The sequence below is a fragment of the Alligator mississippiensis genome, chromosome 2, assembly GCF_030867095.1.
Source record: "Alligator mississippiensis isolate rAllMis1 chromosome 2, rAllMis1, whole genome shotgun sequence".
Taxonomy (NCBI): Eukaryota; Metazoa; Chordata; order Crocodylia; family Alligatoridae; genus Alligator; species Alligator mississippiensis.
In genome coordinates this window covers 166,896,226-166,917,907 of record NC_081825.1, presented here as the reverse complement: position 1 = coordinate 166,917,907, position 21,682 = coordinate 166,896,226, and the positions used below count along the sequence as shown (strand labels likewise).

The 21,682-nt window shown below is 44.9% G+C and overlaps 1 protein-coding gene across 1 annotated transcript in view; it reads right to left on the bottom strand.

Moving 5' to 3' along the window:
- ADAMTS3 (ADAM metallopeptidase with thrombospondin type 1 motif 3) overlaps positions 1 to 21,682 on the bottom strand; it is a 284,076-nt gene that overhangs the window by 34,817 nt on the left and 227,577 nt on the right. The window contains exons 6-11 of the mRNA XM_019493535.2: positions 14,106 to 14,189; positions 9,849 to 10,005; positions 7,392 to 7,497; positions 6,513 to 6,656; positions 4,011 to 4,143; positions 526 to 639 (exon numbers count right to left, since the gene is read on the bottom strand). Of these exons, the coding sequence (XP_019349080.1) occupies positions 526 to 639; positions 4,011 to 4,143; positions 6,513 to 6,656; positions 7,392 to 7,497; positions 9,849 to 10,005; positions 14,106 to 14,189 (738 nt within the window). The remainder of the gene's footprint in view (positions 1 to 525; positions 640 to 4,010; positions 4,144 to 6,512; positions 6,657 to 7,391; positions 7,498 to 9,848; positions 10,006 to 14,105; positions 14,190 to 21,682) is intronic.

Below are 21,682 nucleotides of genomic sequence, written 5' to 3'. Positions count from 1 at the left end.
AACTGAATTAGAAGCAGGGCACCCACTGATGGAGATATTATAAGGGAAAGAAAAAGTTAATCCAGAACATTTGTAACCATTTAGCCACAAGACATCTGGCCCATGAGCACCAAGAGTTTAGGAGTAAGCAGGTCAATCCTATAGTAAGAGCACTATCTGCTTCAGTGGCTTTCCATTGCTGCTTTCTGGGCAGCTTGCAAATGAAACAAGACTCCACAAATGTCACATAAAGCCTGCAAGACGGTCAGCCCTAAGGTTGGGTTTCAATGTCTTGGTTTCATAAAATACATTATGCTACAATTTGCTTTGAAGACAGGCCAGCGTAGTACACAGAGAATTGCACTGAGAAGGGAGAGATCCCCCTTTTTTGTCACCTAGAACTCAATCCTACAGTGTGCTAAGCAATTTCTGTAGGTTATAGGTGCCCCTAAATTCCCACCGAGTCAGGGAACTCTGTGCGTAAGCTCCAGACAAGATCCAGAATGGTTTTCATGATGAAAAAGGGATATTGAAAGCACAACATACTTTCCCAGGAGCACATTCGGTCCCATCAAGCGGAGGTCCTTTCTTAGTCTTACAGAAGTATGGGTTGTCTGGGTGGCTACACCACAGCTGCTTGCAGGGGTCAAAGGTTCGAAACTGAAATGTAGCAAAAAGCCCGATTAACTTGAGAAATGAAATTAAAAATCCAATTATTAATATTAATTCCATTAACAGTCAGGTCGCACTCATAATTATTTCACCAAGTTGTTTAATATGTTAAAACTAAACTGACTAAACAACACCATATAAATACATGAGAGTGTAGTATCATAATACAAATATACCATACTGAAGCTCCTCCCCAAGAGTTACTATTGGTTATTGTTAAATCAGGCATTATACACTCTGTTGTCATGAAACCCCAGGAATATATCCAGACATGCTTGGAACCATGTTATATGGTCATTTAATGCCTTCATACTATGTCTAGTATAAATGTGCATGTTTATTTCTATAACAAATAAGCATAATGTGCATATAATATTAAAAGGCATGCATTTAGAATTAAAGGAAATGTTAACCATACAAAAGGAGTCTCTCTGATAAAATATGAGTGTATCTCTTTTGGATTGGGCCACAGCAGGTGAAAGCCCAAGGAAGGGCCAATATTTCTGCAGACAGGCAAGGTAGGAAAAGATGCATTTGTTTAAATAAGTTGTTATGATTTGAAACACCACTGAGGGCCTTGTTGCACATTAATTTTAGGCAGCTCCTGGAGCTCTTAAACCCCAGACTGGCCATACATTAACACCAGAAACTAGTTTTACACACATTTAAGATAGCTTAAAGTTATACCACTCCAGGTCAGGTTTACTGCTGACCTGTGTTACCCAGCTCATGTTCCATTAATGTGTGGCTACTCCCCACAGGTGAGCTGCCCAAGTTTCAGTCCTCCAGCATCCAAGGATGCAGTGTCTCCTCCCACCCTCCTGTACTACGTGGACAAACCTTCCATCCCCTGAACTCTACTGCTCATGGGGCAGTTCTGGCACCAAGCCAACTCCCTCTCCCACCCCTGGGTGTTTGACCTTCCCACTCTCAGGGGTGCAACCCTATGCAAACGGCCTGCAGAGCACATGCCAGGTCACAAGGCATGGACAGGTCTAGGTGTGGGGTCTAGCGGGGTGTGAGGAGAACAAGGTAGGGAGCTAGATTGGGTCCCCATGAGCTGGGAGGCTTCATTCTCAGGGCAGGGGCCGTAGCTCCCCCAAACGTGCCTACCATCACCTCTCCCACCTCCTAGCCACCCCAGGAAACATGACCAGCACCTCCCCGCCATTTTATTAAAAGATGAGACCTTCTTTAATTTACTTTGTCTTTATTTTAAATTATTTTTATTTTTCACTTTTTATTTTATCCTTCACTGTTTGACTTCTTTCATTTCACTACCACCCTTCCCTCACCCCCATTTCCTTCCCACCACCCATTTCCTTACCTATGCCCATCCCATTCATTTTCCACCTTCCAGCTTCATATTCCTGCCCCCACAAATCATCTCTAACACAACCCCACCTAGAGCAGGGATAGAAGCCAGTCCTGGCTCTCCAGCCCTGTAGTGGCAACTCACAGCTGTAGCCCCTAGTCCAGCTGCTGCTTACCAACTCTCTAGTGGCAAGTCATAGCTGTGCAGGTGGGGGACAGTCAGAGCTAAGGTTTTTAGCTTTAAGGTCTGACTGCTCCAAACTCAAGGTAGCACTAAGGGCCTTGTTACACTGTAATTTTGGGAAGCTTCTGGAGCTCTTAACTCCTACATTATCCACACATTAACACCTCAAAGTGGTTTTAAGCACTTGTTATGATGCTCAAAGTTATGCAACTAGAGAGCAGGATTATCTCTGATTCGTACTACTCAGCTCCTGTTCCATTAAGGTGTGGCCACTCCCCACAGATATCTTGGCCAACATTTGTGCAGTTCACAGTGGGTACATTGACATATGCAATTAACGTGATGCAGTAAACTCTGGAGCACTTTGAGCTGGAGTGAACCGCTCATGGGCACAGCATCTACACATGCGATTGGGACAACAGCACTTTGAGCCAGGGTGGAGCTGGCTGGGGCTAGCAGCAGGCTTAGGGGTCAGCCCCAGGCTCCAGGTGGCAGAGGAACTGGCTGGAGCACAGGGCTGCCGAACACGTGGAGCTGTGTGGCTAAGCGGCAGCCAGGAGCTTGGCCCCCGCCCAGTCATTAATCAAGTCTGCGGGAAAGTTCTAATTAGAACACTCCAGCAGCCTCACTGTAATGTGTATTCAGCATCCCCGGGTTTCAAAACGGTGGTGAAACAAGCTGTAGTTAACATGCTCCTGCCCCCATTTTGAAAAACAGGATGCTGAATATATAAGATGCTATGGGCATTTTAATTAGAGTGGCTCCCAAGAACTGCTCTAATTAAAATGCTGCCTTCCCCCCGAGCACTTGTACAGCTATCCCTACAGACCTATAAAACTAATGTCCCTCATGAAGTACATGAGAAGTATCATGATAACACTTCTGCTCCATTCTCTTAGTCTCCTGGATAATCAAGGCTAATTTGTGTTAACTGGCATTGAAGCTGCATGTGTAAATAACTGTCCCACACTTGTTTTAATATGAGTCAAAGCCTGGCAGAATCAGACCCAGGATAAACCCAACCTTTATTTTCAGCCTTAGGATAGAAACAGATGTCACCCAACATTGCATTTTTGTCACCATAAAAACTTTTATGGTGGCATAAATAGATGTTCCTTCGCTTTCCGTGTCGTATCAGTGGGCACAACCAAAGGTAGTACTGTATTTACTTAATTCCAAAATGAGGTTTTCTCCCCCATTTAACATGAAGGGGGAAGCCCCTTGTCTTAGAATCAAACACAAGGGTGGTTGAGGGAGAGGCAGCTGCTGTGGCTTGGGCTCCAGCTGCTACCCAGGGTTGGGGCCCTAGCCAATACCCACCCTTGGTCCCGCTGCCTCTGCACACTGCCTTCTCCCCCTGCAGGCTCTTCCCCCATCTCCCACCCTCTGCACAGCCCCTGCTCCTCTGCCTGTTTTTTTCCCTCCCTTATCTTTGCTTTATGCTGGCACCCTGTCCACACTGCAGCCTGGGGCACTGAGCACAGCCCCAGCCCAGCCCCATAAAAGTGGCACCATGCTCAGTGCTCCCAGCTATAAAGTGGAAAAAGCCTGCTGGCATAGAGCAAGGGTAAGGGTGGAGAGGTGGGAGTGGGTAAGCAAAGCTTGAAGGGAGAGGAAAATGTATACCTATACCAGCTACCCTGCCACTACCTGCCCCCCTGCAGTAGTGGGAAGGATGAATTAAAGATGACCCTCCAATAATTAGATTCTATGCACAAAAAATTATTAAAAATTTATAAATTTTCCATGTATAGAAGCTAATTATTGGGGTCATGTTAAATTTGAGTAAATATGGTAATAAATTGTGCTAACTAGTGAAATTGATTTCAATCTTCAGAATAGTGACTCAGTCTGTACATACCGCTGTGCACATTTTATAACCAACACCAAAATCAAAGCGGCATTGTTCATCCATAGAATAATTGATGCCTGGTAGTTCAGGAAGTTTGGGCCAATCGTGTTCAAACGGGTCATCAAGGAGACAGTCATAAGAGCTGAGAAAAGATAAATGCAGGTAATGACGAAGATAAATACTTAAGAATATATATATTTTTTGCTAGTTAGGTTATTGCTACTTGTTCTCATCCAGTTGAATGTGCTCCCACCACAACTGTTACTATTCCATCTATTAGATGCCTAGGGTGAACTTAGATACCTCAGACCAATCCTATCTACCCTGTTTGAGCGCCTGAAAAACCTCTAGTACAAAATGTGAAATGGTTCTCCCTGCTTCTGTGACTTAGTCTTAAGGCTAAGATGACAATGCAATAGAAAAGTAGATGCACTGATGTTTTTTCAGGGACTTGAGAACAGGGTGAAACTAGATCACATTTGTATACCTAATAAGTGGAATATAATCTGGCTCTAAGTGAACGGGAGGGTAAATCAATATTCCTTTTCCCCCAACCTTTGTCTGTCATGTGTATATAGAATGGGACAGGAATAGTCTCTAATGTGTGCCCACTTACCCACTTACCCACTGCAAGATGAATCTCAGGGCTGGGGACTCTCAGATGCTTCAATTGGCAAAAATCCTAGATGCTGTACTCTTGTTGCAGGAAATATGTCTGGCAATTTTTCATGCCACTCAAACTTGTGCATCAGCCCAGAAGAGCAACAACCACTCAGCAGCTTTGAGCTGAAATTCAGCACTACAGTGCAGTGTACCACTATACTTCAGTTGGTGTACTGCTTTTAGCACAGGACCTAATCCAAACCAGTTGAAGTCAACTAGCAGTCTTTCCATTGACTTCCAGGAGCTCTGGCTCAGGTCCATAGCATGCAAGGCAAGTCTTTCAAAGCAAACAGCAAGAACTCTTACTTCAGGACTACTACATTCACGGTGGTAGGAGCCAGCAGAAAAGCCTGTGATACACTGAATGCCTCTGAGTTGACACAGGACTCAAGGGAGACATCGCAATAGTGCTGGGTCCTCTCTGCATAAGTGAATTTCACCTGCGGGAGGAATGGGGGGGCAGGCAGGATTGGTGGAGGGGGTAAGAGGAGCATGTGGGGTCTGTAGGGGTTTTATGGGGTCCAGGATGGTTTGGTGGGATATGGGGGGCTTGCATGGGGGCGAACCAGGGGCTATTTTTAGCCCTCCAAGGCCCACCAGCAAACGTATACCTCCATCCCTCCTACCCCTATCCCCACTGGGACTTACTTGCTCAGTTCCCAGCAGCAGTGAATGCTGATAAAACAGGTGACTGATAAAATGGGAGTAGCGTGGGGGATGCTGGCTGGTCCATGGCAGGGAGGGGCAGAGGGCTAAAAACAGTCTAGTGCCAGGGAGGCAGGGATAGGAAAAGTGCAGCCCTGGGGCTGGAGCCAGTGGCTTGGCTTTCCTAGTCCCAGGGCTGAGAACATAACTGTATAGACTGCCATGTCCCGATCTAACCTAAATCAGGTAAATCTGGTACTAATGGATCCAGGTCTATCTTATATCAGGTTCAGCCATTTTTAGACCAGTCTGTGTGCATGGAACTTCTGTACTATTATAAGTTTAGATTCAGTTTCCAATCACTGAGATGGGTCTGAGTGTAAGGTTCGCATCAGGGCGAGTTAAGTTAAATCAAATGGCCATTTTGAACCTGATCTAACCTCCCTCTAACACGCACAAATGTCTGTACTTAACCTTAATGAGGAACTACTGCTCTTGACTTTGTTCTTGTAAAAGGAATAACCAGATAAAAGTGACATTGCTGCAGGGCGGGCGGGCGGGGGGGGCAAGTTTTAGCAAGCGGTACTGCTGGGAGGAAGCATACAGTGAATCTGTTGCTGAGGCTTATATAGCAGATGCACTCGGATGCCCTTTGGGACTGAATCCCAATTTTAAACTTGAAAATCATGAAGCACCACAGTTGCCTCAAATCTATTCATTTTAAACAAATTCAGGCTGGTATACTCTTCCCTCCAGTATAGAAAGAATCAAAAGGCCAGAACAGTATCAGACCTCACAACCCTTCAGGAGACTCACTGCCATTAGTTAGGCATTACAGCTCCTATAAGCTGCTCCTAATTGGGAAATGGATGTCATACATTGGAAAGGATGGCAGTGCAGTAACCACAGCCTTTGAACGGCAAGGGCAGCATGCCATACAGAAAGGCTCCACTCTTCCTGCAGCCTGGTACCCTCTCTGAAGCCTCTGGGGGCCCCTGTTCCATTGTATTTACAAGAGAGGCCTCTCCAGTGAGTAGGTGACAGGGTTCAGAGGACTGTGTCACTTTATAGCTATTTTGTGCTGGGATTTTCTCTCTCCCTTCTGCTCTGCACAGCAAAACAAAGCCCCAAGATACTGAATGACAAGATGGACTGCCATGTTTTTAGCAGCATCACTCCTATTCTGTGTGGACAGGTTCTTACTGTATATATCGTTTGAGTTCTTGGCCACTGCAGCGCGACCAGTGGTAACGATGAAATGCAGCCTGCACCAAGGGAGCCATGACACTCCCCATTGCTGTCTCATCCCCACATCTGTTCCCTTGCCCATCATGCTCCATTCCCAGCCTGCAACAAAGAACAGATAGAGGTTGCACTACAAACATCATTCATACACAAAAGTGAGAAGCTGAGGAGGCATTTTATATGGCTATACAGGTGTGCTAGCAAAGGATTTAATTTTTAGTATTAAGAGAGAATGCCTGCTCCTTAATTGGACTTTTCCAGTGACACCAAAATAATTTGGAAAAGGCAGAGAGGTCCACAAATCTTGTTTCATTTATGCTTTGCTCATTTTATTTTCAACTAATAAATCAAAATCTATTTAGAGGATGAGGTGGTCTTATGTTTTTCATACTGTAAAACAGATGCTCTATTAAATAACAGAGGCCTATTTGTTTATATTTGGGTGCCCACAGTTGTATGCGTATTTACACAGTCAGACCTTCAATGCCTGTCATAAATTCAGCCAGCTAGCTAATGAGGACCTTTTGCTGAAACAGTTGTAGCAGACTCAATGCACCATTGTTTTTTGATGCATGCCAAATCCAGCTGTGGGATACATGATATTTCATGGCTTTCCATTTTTAAGTATTAAAATCCATTATATTATTTTCAAGGGATTCCTATTCTAGTTATTCTTCATTACTTAAATCTTCTGTGCAACACCAAGGGGTAGAATGGAAATATACTGGTTCAGATATCTGGCATAGATAGAACCCCAAGAGAATTAAACTGTTTGTATGCAAACAAGAAAATAAACCCTAAACTCGATGTTACTCAGGATTTAGTAGTCAGACTTACACATGACCAGTTTCATGGGCGACTACAAAAGCTGAAGAAAACCCATCCTCGTGGTTGAGAGTGCAGCTTCTCACAGGATGACACATGCCAGTGACAGGGGCATATCCTGTTGAGAGCAATAAAGTTTGAGTTTTTCTGTTTACGTTATTAACTAGATGAGCCAATGACAGTTATCCTCACATCTTTGTCTCTTAGAGATTAACATGTCTCTAAGACTAGTTGACAGACTTTGCCTATGAAAGCTCATGTGTCCCTAAACTAGTTAGTTTCTAAGGTGCTACTCTAACCTGTCTTGCCCTCTGCCTGACTTTTTCAGATTAACATTGCTATCTACCTCTTTCTATCTTTTCCTCTGAAGAATACAATGTAAAGCAACAATCAGCTGCCCATTTACCTGCTACAGGATGAGATTTGGTCAGCTACAAACGTCTTAGTCTCTAGCAGATTGGGAGACTAGACTGATGAACTTCTTTTGGATGGTAATAAATAGTCTTGGGCTTCATTTTATTAATATCTGTCTGGGAATCCCATTTTCTCAAAGTCTGTTATTTTCATCATACTAACAATCTCCATCACTCATGATTCAACCACAGTATGAAATCATCTGACAAAACTCCACTACTATAAAGCAGTAGTTGTTGGCTCAACACTAAACCAATTAGCCCAGCTCTGTTAGAGCTTGGAGAAGCCTTCTTCGAGATAGCAATAGCAACTCACTCCTGAAGAAGTATGGCCTCCCTCATTTTAATGTTCCGGCATTGAAGTTCCAGACATGTTCCTCACCCAGCTCCATGAAGGGCCGCTTTCCTCACTCAGAACTTGAGTTCTGGAGCCACAATCACAATTGCTTGTTCCACATCGTCAAGAAGATGAGTTCACTGCACCGTGCCAGACTCTGTACAGAATATCTACAGTGACCGCAGCATGCCAAAGTCATCTCAAATCTACCACGTCGGCATCTAGCATGAACAAACCCCTTCCTGAGATCTGCTGCCACCTTCCAAGGTGTTTATCCCATTTGACACCTTTGTCATTCCCCATACTGTCTCCCAGCATCTTGTTCTAACAGTGAAGTGACAAGCAACTTTCTTTGATGGATCAATCAGTTTCACCAGCTGGAAGAGACAGAGGCAAGAAGTCTGCAGACCCAGAAGTGCCTCAGGTAACTCTGTTACCCAGAAGCCTGGGTCAGAGAAAAGAGTTGCCACAATCTGTAAACCAATCTGAAGAAACTCAAATCAGTGATGTGCCAAGAGCCCTGGTATATGTCCTTAAAATCCCAAACACAGGTAACTGCACTGCCTCTGTGGAAGTGGTTACATATAGATATGAGTTGTGTGTGGCTCTATAATGTCGATGCTTGCTGGCAGGCTTGGCAAGCCTAGAGGCACGTGCCCAGGACTCAAGATGTGGGTATACTTTTCACTGCAAGCATATTCCTGAATGGAATTGTTGTACTGCTTCACAGACCAGTGGTACAGGAGGATAAAGCCATAGGTCTCATCTCCTTGATACCTGTTTTGGCATTTTGCTCCTCAGTGAAAAGCAGGAACGACAAGTACACTAGAAGGAGAAGGAAGTTCATTTGCTTGCCTCTTCATGACCCCCACAGAAGCCAGTCATGTTCTGGCTCTGAATAAAACATTTTGTTACCATCTGTTCATCCCACTGTACCACTGGCTGGAGCTGAAGAAATGGAAACAACTGCTTGCACTGAATAGAAAGGTTAGAGAGCAGAGATGGCACATTTCCAGGTCCCCTCCTCATGGCTTACATTTAATCAAAAACCACATAGAGTCTGCACATTCTATTTTTTGAAGGTTAAACCAATGCCATGTTCCAATCTTTCTTTTTCTCCTTTCTTGGTGTAATGAATAATGTGTGTAATAGCAGATGAAACCAAGATGCAGACTACAGAGCCGTGAGGATGGCTAATATGGACTATATATCTCAGAAACCCCAAGGGGCTTGGGGGTGGGACAGGGAAGCAAGCAGTGGCCAGAAGTTATGGCCTGAATGAGAAGTGGACAGTGTTTGTAACCCCTGCACACGAAGACGAGTCAGATCTACATAAAGTGCACAGTGGAGTTTGGGATCCTACTGGCTTGATCAGCCAGGGCTGTGGACTGAAGGAGCTGGATTCAAACTGGGAGGCAGCTGCAGGCTTCAGCTGTTTGAGCCCCCAGGACTAAAGGCTTCTTTGGGGACACCTCTGGAGATGTGAGGAGGGAAATTAAAGTACTGAGTGTATATTACCATAGTTGTTGATGTTCTTTTATCTTTCACCTGTTCCCTCCCTTAGGCCTGTTGGCCTGTGATCCCAACCCCTATGATATTCGGTATAAAAATGGGTATTCCACTGTATCTCATGCCAGTTTCTGAGGCTATGAGGTTGGCACACTGGCATATATTATTAAAAAAATAATATATATTTCTACTATAAATTGGTCGCATTACCTTGCATACCAGCTGGCCCAAAATCCTGCCTGGTTAAAAATATGGCATGATCGTGGTGCTCAGAATGATTAGGGTCCGACTTCTGCTGCTGATACGCCCAACGGCAAACATTTTCCAGGCTTCTTGATGGGTTTCCCCTTTCGATCAAGCTGATGGACTAAACAAACAATGTATTAAAACCCAGAGCTTTGATCTGTGTGTTCCTTGGAATTGGAGTCTGGCAGCTTAAAACAGTTATTTTGCCTTGGGGAACTGCTCCTTGAGCAACCACCCAATTTGTTCCACCCCATTTCAGGCCAGTCCTTTTCTCTATTGGTAAGGAGATGTGTTCTACTACAGTTTATTAAAAATATCCACCCCAAGGCCCTTTTCTCTTGTCTTCAGTCAACTGCTTACAAAGGGGCTGTGAAAAGCTGCTAGATAATGACACAATTAGGTTATCTAAATTTCTCTTCCTTTGACACTACTTCTTATGACTTTTCTTTTCTCCCAGTTTACAGCCCTCTTCCACTCCCTTAGGTACCTGTTTTCTTATACATATGGAGTTAACTCCCCACTTCCGAAGAAGCATATTTTGTGTCTGAAAGCTTGTTCATCATCTCTCCCTACTATAGTCATTGGCATTCCTCCATACAAGGATGACAGTCTACCATTACACAAGGAAGTCTTCAGTGAATATGAATGTGACTGATGAGGGCCAACCTGATTGACTGTACATACAGCAAATAGTTCTGAGAGGAAGGAGTAGATGTTGCCAATGTCAGGCCACCACTCTTTTGTCAGGTCATGGGGCCTCAGCCTGACTGGTATGGCCACTCATCCCAGCCTGTCACCTTACAGCTGACCACCCATCCTGGGCAAAGCTCACCTGTCACTTGAGTGGCTGGTCAGGGTCAGCTGACCCTTCATCTCTACCACATAAGACCCCTCACAGGAAACAGAAAGTGTCTGGATAACAGGGCTCAACCTGACCCCAGAATGCACTCTGCTTGATTTACTGGCTTCTTGACCCACCTTACTCTCTGACTCCACTCTCTTGCTGATCCCCTGGCTTCCTAATTTGGCCTATTCCTAGACCTCCTAGACCCTGTTCTCAGATTCACCTCCTGACTTTCTGACCTGGCTTGCCCTGTAATCTGCTTATTCCTCCCAACCCCAGTTGGCATCACGATTCCTGAGTTGCCCAAGACCTGGCCACCCACAACCTGGTGTGACATCTTTCCCTTTCTTCTATCTCTCATAATCTGCCTTCATAGTAAGGCAAGTTTGCTCAAAATAACTGATGTCTTCCTGTACATCATACTGCTACTTGGGACAATTCGGTGCTTGAGTCTCCCAGGTATTGATATTAATGTTGCAATTCTTGACAGCCACTGGTTGGAGGTGATCTAGGAATAGCTATTCCTATATCCTACTATGGGTATTTCCTATGCTTCTGGGCTTTGCTGGTTGCCCCTGCATGTCCCCTCTACCCCACTTCTGCTACATAGGTTGGGTGTTTTTAAGCCTTCCTCAGAGGCACTGGGTGTTAGCTACAGCCAAGGCTGGGGACTTTGACTAAGGTGTGCCAGTGCTTTTGCTGGGACCAAAGCCAGAAGTTCTTGGCTACAGGGTTTTGCCCCTCCGCTCAGGGTCAGACCTATCACCATATTTGGGGTCAAGGAATGAATTTTATCCCATGGTCAGACTGTAAGGACTGTAGGGAGTTTTGCCTTCCTCTGTAGAGGGGTTGTGGTCCTCTACCTGAGATTTCTTGAGCATATATTGACAACATATAGAAGCAAGAGGTTGGCTGCAGTGGTTCCCCTACTTTACTCGTGGCAAGTTAAGGTGATAGGTCTGTGTTGTGTCAGGGTTGATGGTTGTCTTACATTATGGTTGAATGGAATGGTTTGGAAAGGGATGATCCTGCTTCAGGCAGGGGTTTGGACTAGATGACCTCAGGAGGTCCCTTTCAGCACTACTTCTCTATGATTCTCTAGCACAGTGACCATCAGTGAATTGGGAGAATAGCACCTGTTTTGAGAGCCTGTTGTCAGGCATCCTTATGACATGTCCTGTCCAGTGAAGCTGGTGCCATATAAACATGACTTCAATGCTAGTGGTACTTGCTTGAACCAGAACACTGGTGTTTGTTCTTCTGCTCTTCCAAATGATATGGTGGATTTTCTGAAGACAGCACTGATTGGTCATCATTCATCAGTGATGTCTCCCTACTATACAGTTGGCCCAATAAAAGGTCTCACCAAAAAACCCAGATCAGAGTGAAGACATTTTACACAGGCTTTGCCCAGGTGTCCAGGCCTACACAGAGAGCAGGACAGCCTGGCATCAGGACCCTTAATCTAATGATGTCCCCCTTCCCAAGATGCCCTCTCCCAACTGCTACCTTTCTTTAACAGCAGGGTATTAGGGCAGTTAGTTTTTAGAAAATGTCATAAGGTACATTTATATTCTAGGGGCTTTTTCATATGCAACATGTTATTTGCAGGACAAACAAACAAGATAATTACTAAATCAGGATATTTGAAATCACACAGCTGGGATCTGCTTACATTATAAGCTGCACGAAGTGAACAAGCCCCTCAGTTAAAATTAAGTGCAGGGACACATTCAGCCTGCAGTAATCTGCAAGTGGAGATGAAATGATAAAAACATACAGGGCAGACCTCCAATTGGTGCGAAAATCATTCTAGCCCCAAGGGGTCTGTGCTGATTGACACTATCTGAGAATCTGGTCCATGGGCAATTCTTGTTACATTACACACACACACACACACGCATTATGTGGTCAATGGAAAAGTGATCGTATTTAACCATTAAGAAAACACTGAAATGGCCTCTTCTATTACCCAAGTTTAATGTCCTATTTAAATGGAAGTATGTGATCTCTACTTCAGGACAAAGCCAGATGCTTCCTTTAGGCCTGAATAATTTAATAAGCATTTATAGAAACACACTCTGATTGCTTTTTAACAGAAAAATCCAAGTCAATAGTATTATAAGGATTACTTGGGGCAGAGTAGAAGGGGGCCCAATATTTCTTTTGGAAAGGAAATATCTTTCTAATGATCCCTATGGAGAGGTTACACTGACATATTGCCGTTGTCAATGAAGACAATATCATTTGCTTTTACAGTAACTGGCTGGATTTCCTAAGGGCAGAGGCTCTGATGGAACAAAGCTTGGCCACAAAGATGTTACAGAGATGCAAGGCATCTGCAAGCCCCTTTCTGCCAGTGGGGTCTTCTGTCAGCCTCCAAAATGGGTGGCATTGGCAAAGTAAAGACACAGACTGTATACCCAGGAGATGCACCAACTAGGACAGGGCTGTCCAAATAGCAGCCTGTGGGCTGTATGTGTAATGTGAGAGGTTAAGTTGCAGCACCCAGGCTCCCACCTGGCCACAATCTCTCCTGACACCTTGGCTGCTTTACTAGCCAGTCTCTTGGCTCAGGCTCCTTCTTCCAGCTTTGCATTCTGTATCTGCCCCAAAGGGCAGTATAGCGCATGGGCATACACTGCAGTGAGTGGCAGGGAGAACACAGGTACAATGTGCAATAGAGCATGCCGCCTGTAGTATGTGGCCTAGGAGCCCATGACCCCCAATTGATATGACCTGCTGAGTGAACAGCCCCTGCTAGTATGACCTGCAGGCCCATGACTGCTTATAAGTTGGACAGCTCTAAACTACGAGAATCTTCTACAAAGCTTCCACTGATTGGGTTCCTAGCCTGTTCTCTGCTTGGGGTATGCTGCTTCATAGGCACATCTGCCATTTATAGATTACACAGGATGCAAATGAGAGGCACCCCAGAGCACCATCTAAAGCAAATCAAGCCCAGAATAGATATTGTGAAGCAGCATTTAAATAAAAAGGTTTGGTATCACAGTACAAAGATATACTTCTTAAGGAGCCTCCAAATAGTTTGAATACACTTAGCATTGTGGAGACCAAAAATTTCTATCATCTTCCAGCTCATCTGTGATAAAATAGTTTGGATGTAGCTCTGTAATCAGTTATGTATCAACATTAAAAAATGCACCTTGCCTGAAGCCTCAGTTAAGAGTACATTCATCAGATAAGCCTGAACTTCAGATTGAACCAAAGTCTTCTCAGAAAGTTGCCCTAGGCATTACAACTTCTAGTCTCTACAGCTCTGAATCCAGCAGCACTCACAGCTCCTAAACTAATTTACAATTAAAGGAAATTATGAAAAGTATTACAATGGAGAGTTCAGTCAAATGCCTTTTTACCTTTGCATAGCCCAACATTATCATTCGCACCAGCACCACATTGATATGGACACCCAAGGATTCATCATGGTAAATTTCATTCACCTAAGAAAGAAAAATAAAAGATTAAGTAGAAACAAAAATGGAATAAAAAGGAATCCTCAAATGAGCATACAAGATAATATAACATGCCTCCACATAAAGCTGTATTCTGCTCAAAGTACAATTCAAGTCTCAGATTATTTGCATGCAATGGGGAATGTGCATTACACTTCCTTTCATAGCAAACCTACAACATAGGGACCTGTTCAAAACCTCTTAATGCTAATATAAAGTGTCCTATTGACTTTAATGGGCTTTGGAGCAGGCCCACAGCAAAGGTGTTCTTTGAGGTTCAAAAATACCCTGGACCTACAAACATTTAAACAGACGTTTAATTTCATTCACAGCTGTGGTTCCATTGATATAAATGAGAATATGCAGGTAAGAAGTACTGGAGGTGTAACATCAATTCAGTGGCTATTTTCTGTTTTTGTAATCAAGTAAAATAATTAAAGGTAAAACCATTGTGGTCCTCTGCCAGAAAAACAATTTACATCACATTTCCCAAATGCTCTCGCTTCCCAGATGGCTTAGCAGAGGAGTGCTCAATTCCTGGCCTGCAGGCCAAATGTAGCCCTACCACCATAACTTCTGTCTTGCAGGGCTCCCCGTGGAGCTGTGGGAAGCCCCAGAGACCACGGCCATGCATACTGGATTGGGCAAATACAGCCTGATCCCAGCAGTGGTGGGGCATGTGGGGGAAGTGTGGGGTCTCAGGAGCCAGATCCTGGCAGGGTGGAAGTGGTGAGGGGCTCCTGGAACCCAATACTGGCCAGGTGGGGGCTGGACAGAGGTGGTACAGGGCCCCTAGGGCCCAGTCCCAGTGTGGGGTCTGATCTGGCCTGTGGACCAGCCCCATGCCATTTATCTGGCCCATGGGGCCAAAACTGTGAGCACCACTAGCTTAGAGAACAGGCTGTATATGCTTTATATATTACGCAAAAATATGCACTGAAAGGAATTTAGTAAGATAACAGAAGTCAAACATTCAAAACTTAGGAAATGTTACAATTAAGCTTGCCTGTGCATGTTACTCTTTTATACATGTGCATGATGATACAAGACCAGATTTCATTCCATCTATTAGGTGCCTAAGTGGAGTTAGCCCCCCTAGCTGCAGTCGAATTCCACTCTGCTCAAGTCCCTAGAAATGTTTATAATTTGGTAACATGCCATCAACTTAGCCTTTAGACTAAAAGTCACAAAAATGTACTGTGGAGGAAGACCCATCTGCCTTTTGGATTAATAGTTTTTCAGGGACTCTGAGCAGGGTGGAATAGGTTCACACATGGGCAAATAAGTCCACTTGGTATGGACAAGTGTACCTTTTAACTGTTGTTCTGTAGCAATAGAAGTGAGCTAAATTGCCCCAACTTCAGCACCAAATAAAACATGGTTAAAGCTATAACCTACAGTAAGCACACCAAACAAAAGGAGTCTTCATACTTTTCTGGGCAGAACACTTTGTTCTAAGGGTATATCTACACTTCATAGTGCAATACAACATAACATTACCCAAGCTAGCTCAGGGACCAAACAGGTAAGTTAGCCTGGGCAAGGCACTGCAGTGCTATACTACTTCTGGTACCTGAGCTAATAGAGCTAGCTTGGGTATCAGTAGTTAGCAAAGCAATCTGCAGTGTGGACACCACCTAAACATAGTCTCTTTCCTAGACCACATCCATTTTCAGAGTGTTTTTTTCTGTTGTCCAAAGATTCCTTTCCCACCCAACCCACATGGAGATTTCAAGCATGGCATCTGGCCACTTGAATTGTTGATGAGTTTCAGAATTGCTTTGTCTAGCAATTTTCTAATTTCAATTAACTTAAACATTTTGCATTATTGCATTAGATGGAAGCTTGTGTTCCTTTCACTATTATTAAAGCATGCTTTAAAAAAAAAAAAAAAAAAAGAAACCACAGTCAAATCCTACAGCAGACAAATTAACTGCAGGACATGTTTTTCCTCTCTGTGAAGACCTCAGGATTCAGCTCAGTATTTCTACATTCTAAAGCTACCTGCGAGGGGAAAAGTGTTTTGAGAATGACACAATGTCCTAATTCTGCATGCAAGTGTTTGTTTCTTGATGTAAGTCAGTCATTTTCAACCTTTTTTCAGACTCAAGGCAATCCTTATACTCATTATACTCAAGGCATATCCTCAGAAAATGCCAGCTCTTACCTTTCACTCAGTTTTTGATTAGGGAAAAATAATAGCACAATTCTTCTTTTGCAAAGAACTAAGACAGACCACAACAATTCAGAATGTATGTGACAATATGTATTCCTATTTAAAATCTCTGGGTTTATCTTGAGAATCATGTGTAGGTGTTTGTACTCCACAGCACCCTTAAAAAAGATTTTCAGGGCACCCCAGAGTGCTGCAGCACCTGGTCGAAAATCACTGATCAAAACAGTCCCATTGACTTAAATCAATTGAAATGTATGGAAAGAGGGTTTCCATTTCCCTAGACAGCTTTGAAATTCTCCTCTGACAGTTTCAAGTCAATAGCATAGCTAGAGAAAAGATACAGAAGCACTGCACCTCAGCTAGCATGTTATTGATACCCCTTGACACACTCAATTGCCCTCTGTCAACACATTCCACTTAAAAAGTCCTTTAACATCATGAAACGATATAACATTTAGGTGCTTTGGAAAGAGTTACTGTAAAAAAATCACTTCTGTTAGCCTAAGCAAGTACCCATCCACAATTGGATTGCACAAGACCACCCCAGGATCACAGCTCCACTGTGTTGTAGAATTAGAAAGAATAAGTTATTAGCTCGTAAATCACCTGACACCTCAATCCATAAAACCAAACAAAGCACTGATGTTTGCCCTCAGAGGACTCCAATGGGAGCTGCACACATGCACTTAAGCACTGAAAGTTGCCTATTTCTTCTAAGAAAATGAACACACTTGTCTTCATGATGAAGGCCAAAAATTCACAATAAATAACCATACAATTCTAACAGGAAAATTTTCATATGGGGAGTGAGTGGAGGAGAACAAGAATAATACAGGTGGGTCAGGAAACAGCCTTCTTCTGGCCTACCCATGTACTTGGGAAAGTGGAAGAAGAAAGTCAAGGAAGGACATCCCATAATTGTATAAATCATGGGTCAGAACATTTGTAGGTTGAAAATGAAGGTGCTCATCCTCTTCAAATGAATTAAATTAGTGGTCCTCAACCTGTTTGTGTGAAGGGCGAGATGGGCAGTGCCCAGTCCCCCCGTGGGCCAGACCTGGCCAGTGGACCCAATCTGGCTACTGGGGCAGGTGCAGCAGGGCCCCATCTGGCCTCACATGGGCAGTGGGGGAGGCAGCCTTCCCTGATCCAGCCATGGCAGGAAAAGGAGCTTGGTCCAACCCTAACCTAGCCCCACTGTGCTAGGCGGGGTGGGAAGGGTCATGACCCAGTCCTGATCCAGCCCTGCAGAAGGGACAAGGCCTGACCTCAAGAGAGGACAGGGCTGTGGCCCAATCTCACAGTTGGGAGGAGGCATGATCTGTCCCTGAACCAGTTGCACGTTCAGGGATGAGGGAAGCCTGTTCCCAACCTGGCTGGGCAGAGGGAAGGAAGCATGGCCCAGATTGCAATGTGGAGGAAGAAGGGGGTGTGGGCTGCCCCAATTAGCTTTGCAGAGAGAGAGAGCATGGCCTGGCCCAACCTGGCTGTGCAGTGGGAAGGGGGCAAGGCCCAGCCCTGATTTGGCTGTGCATGGCGGGGGGGAGGGTCGTGGCCAGGCTCCAGCCTAACAGATGGGGTTTGGGATTTTAGCAGAGGGAAGGGGTGGCAGTATTAACTGCCACTGCTCCCTTGCTGCCAAATTTCCCAACCCCTGGGGAGCCTTGCGGGCTGGATTCCAAGGCTGTGTGGGCAACATTTTGCCTGCAAGCCAGAGGTTGAGCACCCCTGAAGTAAATTCCATTATGGGCTAAGTGATGTAAAATAGATGCCAAATATTCAGAGGGAGGCCAGTATAAGTTTACAGAATGTACAGAATTAAGAAAATTTTTTTAGTCAGACTGAACAGACGTTTCTCCTAGAAGTGCACTGATGCATTGGTTCAACATCAGATCACTGATATAAAGAAAATTAGCTGTATTGGAAATGAGCCTGATGGGGCCGATAATGTGGACAATAAATGCCCGTGCTACGTGCAGCTGCAGTGCAGCACTTAGGCAGTGAGGAGCAGAGCCAGCAGCGTGAAGAGCTGCCTCCAGCTGGTAAGTCTGGTGTGGTGGAAGGGGAGGGGAGAGGGAAGGGGCATGGGGGGCAGATCATTGCCCCTGCAGTGAGGGAGGGAGGGGGCAGGCACTGCTCAGTCATGGCAGGCATGGGATAGAGCCATGGCTTGTGGCAGGGGGGCGGCTCCCACTGCTGCTTGTACTCCGGTAGGGTAAGGGGTGGGGGGAGGAATGTGCTCCTGTATCTGTACAGGGCAGGGTGGAGTGGGCTGCAGCTGTGGGCTGGAGCCGGAGCTGCACAGGGTTCTTCTCAGTGGGGGCTGGGCTCAGAGGGGGAGCTGGTGGCAATGGGAGGGGGCTGCAGCCACCCTAAACTTTGCCACAGCTCTGCTCCCAGTGCTGCCACCGCCAGCTGCCCAGGGCAACCCTCGCTCTTCCTGGTGCGTGGGTGGAGGTGGGGCATTGAGTCGGGCTGCGCTGGGCGCGGAGCTATGGTGAAATTTGGGGTGGCTGCAGCCCCCTCCCAGTGCCATCAGCACCCACTCTGAGCCCAGCCCCCACTGAGAAGAGCCCCACACAGCTCCAGCTCCTGCCCGCAGCTGCAGCCTGCCCACCATGCCCCACCCTACCCCACACAGATCCAGGGCACACGTGCCCCAGTGCCCTCCTGGTTGCAAGTAGCAGTGGGAGCCACTCCCTCCCACAAGCCGCAGCTCCATTTTGCACCTGCCTCACCATGGCTGGGCAGCGCTTGCCCCTGCCCCTTCCCTCACTGCGAGGGGCGTTGATCTGTGCTCCCCTCATGTCCCTTCCCTTCTCCCTCCCCTTCCACCACATGGACTTACCAGCTGGAGGCAGCTGTATCAGAAATTGGATCGGTATCAGTCGATATATCTCCTTAAATATGAGGTATCGATATTGGCCCCCAAATCTCAATTCGTGCACCCCTAATGTCTCCCAAGAGGGAAAGTGATCTTCAGAGTTGTCCAGTTTGTGGGAGTTGGCTCAGTTATTCAGAACCTGCTTTTTAAAAAGCAAACCCTCTTTAAGGCAGCAGGGGTCAGGCATCAGTAAGGGGGAAATCAGGGGGGAAGGGGGTGAGGGACATGAATGGGTACAGGGAGGAGCAAAGAGTGTAGGGGCAAGCTGCATGGGGGAGCAGGGTTGGAGGCGGACTGGGGGGCAGGCAGCACGGGGGCACATAGCAGAAGGGACAGGCACAGGCATGGTGGGGCAAAGGGCAGGGGAGCAGGCAAGCAGAGAGCAGGGATCTGGCCCATCACACCCACCCCTGCTTTCTTCGCCACAGCAGTGGGGGGAGGGGGAGATGACAAATTTAAGATGACCTTCCACTAATTAGATTCTATACATGGAAAATTATAATAAATTTATAATCTTAGACATAAAGAATCTAATTTTGGGGGAGTTTTCTTAAATTCAAAGTTGTCTTGGATTTCAGTAAATATGGGATTTGGAATTCAAGTGGCCTTTATTTGATTTAGCTGGGTTACTTTGCTTCCAAAATCAGATGAATGTCACTTCTGATTAAGAGTGTTCTAATACAGGCTGGAAAGCAGTTTAACAATCCTCTCTAAAAATTAATTCAGATTATTCTTCTCAGAGTGTCCACATAGACAAGACTCTGGTCTATCCCCCAAAATTCTACTATTTAAGTTATGTCAGTACACTTATAGCAGTGCAAGACTACCTACATGAAATCAGTAAACAGGTACTTGTACCAACAGAGCTAGGAGAATAACCTTTACTTCTGCAGCTGCTTCTACACAATGGGCTGTACTGGTAAAATGATGTCAACATAACAGTCACACCCCTATCAAATCTAGGTACATCAGGACAAAGCTGCTGGTAGCCCAGACTAAATGAGTCAAACAAGCTTAATTTTAATTCAAGAAACATATTACAGATGTTAGAGAGAATGTACAGATTTTTTCAAGAATTTTACCTACAAACATAGCAAAGCAGTTGTTTACTGAATAGGAAAATATGTATTCAACCTAGTACACAAAGTATAGCACACCCAGCATCAAATGGACAGACATATTGCGATGGATTTGATGATAAAACTCAAGGAGGAAGCCAATGATGTACCCAATGATGTCCAAGAGATGCATGTGTTGGAGGGGCTAGGAAGTAGGAAGGCTATATAGAATCAACAGGGGGTGCATACAAATGCACTTACTTATGCTGGTTTCACTTTTTTAAAGCTGACTTAACTGTCAGAGCATATACACCTACGTGGAGCAGAATTGGCTTAAATGCAGTGCAAGATAATACATATCCAAGGTGTGTTATCTTGAGCCACATGAGTTAAGTCAGATTAGCTCACAAGATGGCTGCCACCATGTCAGTCAAGGAGCTATATGTATATATGCTCCAACATGGCTTAACTTAAGTCAATTTAGTTACATTGCCTTATTTTAAGTCAGCTTAGTATTTGTATACACAACCATGATGTTACAGGCAAAAGAAAACTGACATAATGTGTCAACAAACCACGCAGCATACACTCCAGCCCTGGATAGCAAAAGGCCTTCTCCCTTCTCTCAGAGAAAGGAGGCTAATTTCTCACCTGACAAAGAATTCTCTGCTTTCTACTGTATAGCCATCAAAGATCTATGTAGTATAATTTGGATCCTTAATAGGAGCTTTCTTCAGCATGGCTTTTTAGTAGCTGGTTCTTTAAATCAGGCAGAGAGAAACAGATGCAGCCCTGAGATTACTAGCATGCAACTCCATGCAGGCTGCATTTCCCTTCCAGTTGAAGCAGGCTATATTCCACTAACCGTTTTGTGCTGAACTGCATTTGCTCACAAGAACAGTCCCAGTCACTTAATTTTTCCCTTGCTGCTTTCTTTTTTACATCTCTCAGGAGGTGGCACATTGGCACATGTACCATATACCATCCTATATAAATAACTAAAGAAATATTTGTCTTCAACTGTTACTTGAAGTGTCTGGAATTCACTGTGTGTTGCCAACTTCTTCATGCTGCTGAAACAACATAAAGGGTGTTAAGCAGAAGACAGAATCAAGCTCAGAGTGTGTGTACGTGATCTGGTACAGGGGGTAACTATGGCTGTGATACCGTGATAATGAGCACAATGTAATTGGCTTTGATATCCTTGTTGACAGAAAAGAAACAAACCATTTACCACAGTATCTTTTAACTCTGAAAAGGGAAACTATGCAAAAACGAGGATGCTAGTTAGAAGGAGATTAAAGGGGGCACCAAAGAAGAAGCAAGCAGCCTGGGAACTGCCTAAGAATACCATATTGGGAGA